This window comes from Suricata suricatta, chromosome 12, assembly GCF_006229205.1.
Source record: "Suricata suricatta isolate VVHF042 chromosome 12, meerkat_22Aug2017_6uvM2_HiC, whole genome shotgun sequence".
Classification (NCBI taxonomy): domain Eukaryota; kingdom Metazoa; phylum Chordata; class Mammalia; order Carnivora; family Herpestidae; genus Suricata; species Suricata suricatta.
Genome location: NC_043711.1, coordinates 5,625,409 through 5,631,744, shown reverse-complemented (window position 1 = coordinate 5,631,744; position 6,336 = coordinate 5,625,409). Strand labels below are relative to the sequence as shown.

At 53.3% G+C, this 6,336-nt stretch overlaps 1 protein-coding gene across 1 annotated transcript; it reads left to right on the top strand.

Moving 5' to 3' along the window:
• The first annotated feature begins 4,530 nt into the window (after nt 1–4,530).
• Nucleotides 4,531–6,027, top strand: RETN (resistin). Its single transcript, XM_029917588.1, has 4 exons — nt 4,531–4,642; nt 4,804–4,928; nt 5,264–5,341; nt 5,834–6,027. Exons 2-4 carry the CDS (start codon nt 4,814–4,816, stop codon nt 5,968–5,970), a joined length of 330 nt encoding a protein of 109 aa, XP_029773448.1. The 5' UTR covers nt 4,531–4,642; nt 4,804–4,813; the 3' UTR covers nt 5,971–6,027.
• The last annotated feature ends 309 nt before the right edge of the window (nt 6,028–6,336 follow it).

The following is a 6,336-nucleotide window of genomic DNA, read 5'->3' as shown; positions in this document are numbered from 1 at the left end:
AGGCGAGCAACCGAGCAACCGGAAGCTCCCGTTGCTTCGAGAGGTCAGATTCCCAGGCTCCGTGTGGTCAAAGCAGTCCCTCAAGGTCAGACGCACAGTGACCAAGGCGAGCGCCAGCGTGACATCTGGCGCATCACACAGGAACACCTGTGTGCCGAGCACGAAAATCCTCTCTCTGCACATCACAGGACACAGGTTTCCTTCAGAAGGTTGGGAAACTCCTTTTTTCCCCAACCATCATTTAAAAATTTTTTTTAATGTTTTATTTATTTTTGATACAGAGAGAGACAGAGCATGAGAGAGGGAGGGGCAGAGAGAGAAGGAGACACAGACCCGGAGGCAGGCTCCAGGCTCTGAGCTTGCTGTCAGCACAGAGCCCGACGCGGGGCTCGAACCCACGAACTGCGAGATCATGACCTGAGACAAAGCCAGAGGCTTAACCGACTGAGCCACCCAGGCGCCCCAGTAATTTTACTTTTTAAAGTAATCTCGACAGCCAACAGGGGTCTAGAACTCATGGCCTAGAGATCAAGAGTTGTATGCTCTTCCGACTGAGCCAGCCAAGCGCCCCGAAAATACTTTATATTCTTAAAAGACACTGAAAAGGCATGTGGCCCTTTCCTGTTACTTAACTGAGGGTTTTCAAACTAGGATCCCGAGGAATCCTAAGGGCTCCTCACATCCATCCCCGCTTTTCACCCGACCTGTCGTCAGAGCTGCCTCCTTCTTCTGCGTCCCTCAAAGCTTCTCCCTGAAGAGTTCTGAGACTAAAGGGTGTGAAGAATCAGAACCCTCAAAAAATGACAAGTTGGGTCTGGGGATCTTCAAGGAAGGGAGCCTGTGACCTTGTTGATCCTGGCCAGGCTCTCTGCCTTCCTGTCCCCTAGTTTCCTTTCGGTTCCTCAGAGCTGGTGCCCCCTGTCCTTCCCCAGGGCCTTGGGACCTGTGGTTCCCCCTTCCACCCAGAAGGCCCTCTGCTTCTCTTGCTCAACTTTTGTTTACCCTCTGATTTCTGCTCAAACATCTCTTCCTCCACAAAACCTCCCTGGATTCTTCCACCGGGGGCCATGTTTTTTTTTTTTTTTTGTAAGTTTATTTAGTTTCAGACGGGGAAAGGAGGGACAGAGGGAAGGAAGGAGAGAGAATCCCAAGCAGGCGCCACACTGTCAGCATGGAACCTGATCCGGGGTGCGAACCCACGGACTGTAGGACCGTGACCTGAGCCGAAATCAAGAGTCAGACGCTCAACCGACTGAGCCACCCAGACGCCCACTGGGTGGGACATTCTAATGTCAGAAGTTCTCCCAGACCCGGGTTCCTCTCCTTCAGGGGACAAATGACTGGTGGAGTTTGAGGTTGAGCGTTCCCTTGGTGTCTGTCTTCCTCCCACGACAGGGCAAAGTGTGTGTGGGGTGTCCCCTTGCTCCCCACACATGCTTGGTGCATAGCATCATGTCTGACACGTAGTAGGTGGTCAGTAAGTACTGCCTGCACTTTGGCCTATGTACACGGTTGTATTTACATAGGGATTTCACACACACACATCACTTCCACTGAAAGATGACGTGCAGAAAGAAACGGTGCAGATCTGAGCCCGAGCTCCAGTCCGGATGCCCTTCATTGCCCTTTCCTCATCAGACTCCCCAGAAACTAAACTTCCATCCTCATCTCCAACAGCATAGATTAGTTGTGCTTTTTTCTTTCTTTCTTTCTTTTTTTTTAGTTTTGGTCCTTTTTATTAAATGTATATTTTTTAAATTTCTTTTTGAGAGAAAGCGTGAGTGAGCAGGGGAGGGACAGAGAGAGAGGGAGATAGAGAATCCCAAGAAGGCTGTGTGCCATCAGCACAGGGCCTCATGTGGGGCTTTCACCCTGAACCGTGAGATCGTGACCTGAGCCAAAACCAAGATTGGATACTCATCTATCTAAGCCACCCAGATGCCCATTTTTGGTCCTTTATAGTAAATAAATTTGTGTGGTATGTTCTTCTTTGGGTCTGGTTTCTTTCTTTCTTTCTTTTTTTTTACATGTTTATTTTTGAGAGACACAACACAAGTGGGGGAGGGGCAGAGAGAGGGAGACAGAATCCAAAGCAGGCTCCAGGCTCTGAGCTGTCAGCACAGAGCCCGACACGCGACTCGAACTCAGAAACAGGAAGATCATGACCCGAGCCGAAGTCGGGCACTTAACCAACTGAGCCACCCAGGCGCCCACAGGCAGGATTCTTTTGCTCACAATTATATTGGTGAGAATCTTCCAGACTGTTGCATAAAACGGCAAATGATACATTGTGATCTCTCATTCATTATCACTTCTGTCCTCCAGGGATGGGCTTTTTTTTTTTTTTTTCTGTAAAGGGCCAGATATAGCCAGGTTCACCTCTGCAGGCCATACAGCCCATCTCTGCCACAACTTCTCAGCTCAGCCTCAGACGATCTATAAAAAAGTGGCCATGGCCATGTTCCAAGAACTCTTTATTTATAGGCGCTGGGATTTGAATTTCATATTCGTTTCATATGTCACTAAGGATTACATTCCCCCCCCCCCAACGATTTAAAAGTGTAAAAACTCTTTGGCAGCTCCTCAGAGTTAAACATAGACTTGCCATATGACCCAGCAATCCCACTGCGGGATATTTACCCCAGAAAACTGAAAGCTCGGATTGAGAGATGCTCCTCCACCAACGATTACATCAATCACAACAGCCAAGAGGTGGAGACCATGCAACTGACGACAACTAACAGAAGAATGGATGAATGCAAGGCGGTGTGTCCATACGCTGGAATATTAGCCATAAAAAAAGAAATGAGATTCTGGGGCACCTGGGCGGCTTGGTCAGTGAAGCGTCCGACTTCAGCTCAGGTCACGATCTCTCAGTTTGTGGGTTCGAGCCCCGTGTCAGGCTCTGTGCTGACAGCTCAGAGCGCGGAACCCTTCTTTGGATTCTGTGTCTCCCTCTCCTCCTTGCCCCTCCCCCCTCCTCACTCTGCCTCTCTCTCTCTCTCAAGAGTAAATAAATATTTAAAGATTTTTTTAGGGGCGCCTGGGTGGCTCAGTCGGTTGGGCCTCCAACTTCGGCTCAGGTCAGATCTCACGTTCGTGGGTTCGAGCCCCGCGACGGGCTCTGTGCTGACAGCTAGCTTGGAGCCTGGAGCCTGCTTCCGGTTCTGTGTCTCCTTCTCTCTCTGCCCCTCCCCCTCTCATGCTCTGTCTCTGTCTGTATCAAAAATAAATAAAACATTTAAAAAAAAAGATTCTTTTAAAAAAAGGAATGAGGTTCTGACCTGTGCTACATCCAGGATGAATCTTGAAAACGTGCTTTGGAATAAAGAAGGGTATGTATTGAGTGATGACACGATTCAAGGTGTGAATAGGCAAATTTGTAGAGATAAAGTAGATGGTGGGAGCTAGGGGGTGGGGGCAGGGCATTGGGGAATTAGGGTCTAACAGGGACAGTGCTTCATTCTGGGCAGGTGAGAAAGTTCTGGAGAGGATGGTGGTGATGGTTTGCACACAACACTGTGAGCGTACTAAATCCCACTGGGCTTTACGCTTAAAAATGATTAAAATGATAAAATTAATGTAAATGTTAAAGCTTTTTGTATCAAAAAATTTTTTATGTTTTTTTAAATTTAGTTTTGAGGGACAGAGAGAGACAGCGTGAGCAGGGGAGGGTCAGAGAGAGAGGGAGGTACAGAATCTGAAGCAGGCTCCAGGCTCTGAGCTAGCTGTCAGCACAGAGCCCGACACGGGGCTTGAACCCACAAACCGTGAGATCATGACCTGAGCTGAAGCCGGATACTCAACCAACTGAGCCACCCAGGCGCCCCAAAACTTTTTGCATCAAAAACAAAAACCATCGGGCGCCTGGGTGGCTCAGTCCCTTAAGCATCTGATGTCAGCTCAGGTCATGGTCTCATGGCTCCTGGGTTCAAGCCCAGCTTCCGGCTCTGTGCTGACAGCTCAGAGCCTGGAGCCTGCCTCGGATTCTGTGTCTCCCTCTCTCTCTACCCCTCTCCTTATCATGCTCTGCCTCTCTCGACCTCGAAAGTAAACACACATTGAAAAAAAAATAATAAAACACAAAAACACAAAAATGTAAAACGGTGCTCAGCTCCTGTTTGCACAGCAACAGACAATTTGTCCCATGGGTTTAGTTTGCCACAGTCTGGTGTGGATGATTCCACTGAAGGAAAATAGACCTTGGAATGTATCCATTACATTGTTGATAGGCATAAGGGTGTGAATGCCCCACATGCAGTTCGAGGGGAAGTTATTTTGGCCATCCCTGCACAACCCACCTCTGCAAGCAAACTCCCAGTGCCTGGGAGCCGGCTTAAGGAATCATGCCCAGGGCACTACCTCCTGACCAGTCCCAGCCCGGATGTGACAAGAGAGGGCTCTTGAATGGGGAAACTGTGTGGGGGGCGGGGGGGGGGCCGGGGGGACCAGGGCTTCCACCCCTAGGTCCCTGGAGTCTGGACTGGGGGCTTCCTCTTGGCCCCGGATGTGGGATGGGAGGGCCAGGGGGCCAAGAAACTGCCAAGTCAGGAAGCTCCTCATTCAAAAGCTTTAAAGAGGGAGGTGTGGCAGGGGTGTGAAGTCAGTGTCCCGGATTTGGTCTGCTGAGCCCATCCAGAGGGTAAGTGCCGGCTGCTTCGGCTCAGCCCAGAGCCCCAACCCCAGGGGGCCATGGCAAAGCGGAGACCCCACGGGGACCCAGGATCCCATAGCCCACCCGCTCTGTGGGCCCCGGATGAGAAGGGGCTGACCCAGCTGCGGGCGCCTTGGTTCCTCTTGCAGAGGGTGCGTGATGAAGGCTCTGCCCCTCCTGCTGGTCCCCAGCCTGGGGCTGCTGGTGTGCGGCAGGTCTCTGTGTCCAGTGGAGGAAGCCATCGACGAGATGATCCAGGACGGCACCCACGCAAGTAAGGACCTTCGCTTCCAACCTCGGCAGGGGCCTCTTGACTTCTGCCATGGCACGACCATCAAGCCAGCCCCAACCCCAACCTCGACCCCACCCCAGCCTCCCTCCAGCTCCGCCTTCAGCAGAAGTTCCAAATCCTCCTTCCTTGAAAACACTCACCTGGTGACAGAGCCTGGGAGGTGGTGAGCCGCCCCCCGCGTGGCTCTCCACCAGGGTCACCTGGGCCTTCCTGGGAACAGTTTTGTTGACCTCCTCCCCCCACCCCCACCCCCCCGCCTGAGCATGAAAGTGGGGGAGGGGCAGCTTGGTCTCATTCAGTCCCTTCTTCTCCTACAGTCCTTGAGACAGTGAGGACCATTGGCCTGAGCTGCCAAACCGTCACCTCCAGGGGTGACCTGGCCACCTGCCCCTCAGGTGAGTACAGAATTCCTTTGTCCAGGCTCCCAGTTATAGTCCCAGTACCCAGTATCCTCTCCCCCTTAGTCCAGCCTCTATTTCTTTTTCCTTAAATGTTTATTTACTTTGAGAGAGACAGAGGAGGGGAGGAGCAGAGAGGGAGGGAGACAGAGCGTCCCAAGCAGGCTCCATGGCCAGCAGGAGCCCGACGCGAAGCTCGATCCCACAACCCTGGGATCATGACCTGAGCTGAAACCAAGAAAAGTCCGAGGTTGAACCAACCGAGCCACCCCGGCGCCCCCAGCCTCTGTGTCTTGAGTGTACTTCGCTAGAGCCCTGGTCTGCAGCCCCAGCCTCCTGCATGCCCCCGCTCCAGGACCGCATTGCCATAGGTCACCGGAGATGACAGGCCACCGCAGCACAAGCAATGCGGCCCCATTCCTGGGTGTTGGCGCCTCCAGGCCCGGAGCAGCTGGCTCGGGTCCAAGCTCGCTCCCCTCTCGCCCGCAGGCTTCACCGTCACCGCCTGCACTTGCGGCTCCGCCTGTGGCTCGTGGGACGTGCGCGCGGACACCACATGCCACTGCCAGTGCGCGGGCATGGACTGGACCGGGGCTCGCTGCTGTCGCTTGAAGACCGCCGCCTGAGGGCGCCCGAGTGCCGCGCGGGCTGGGGGCGGGGCCGGGCCTCGGAGGGGGCGGGGACAGGCCTCGGAGGGGCGGGGCTGAAATAAACCCTGAGAAGATGATGGTGAGGATCTGGGCGCTGCGCTGACTTTTGTGGGGTTTGGGGGACTGAGCTGGCGTCTCCGAAAAGAGCGGGGCACGTAGACCCTGGAGGGAGGCAGCGGAGGGGGGAGGTGGCGCCCGTGACTTTCTTCTGGCCATTCCCCTCTTCCCATGTTTCCCCCCCTCCTCTATTTCGGAGAACAGAGGCTCAACTTCCTCTTAGGACACTCACACCCAAGGATAATGGCCGCTTTCAGGAGGGGAAGTGGGTGTTACCTTTGAATC

What these genes read in the sequence shown, in the direction of transcription:
- RETN (XM_029917588.1), top strand. Translation starts at nt 4,814, where the DNA reads ATGAAGGCTCTGCCCCTCCTGCTGGTCCCCAGCCTGGGGCTGCTGGTG. An exon ending in CCAGGACGGCACCCACGCAA is followed by an intron (nt 4,929 to 5,263) that starts GTAAGGACCTTC and finishes CTTCTCCTACAG; the next exon opens with TCCTTGAGACAGTGAGGACC. An exon ending in CCTGGCCACCTGCCCCTCAG is followed by an intron (nt 5,342 to 5,833) that starts GTGAGTACAGAA and finishes TCTCGCCCGCAG; the next exon opens with GCTTCACCGTCACCGCCTGC.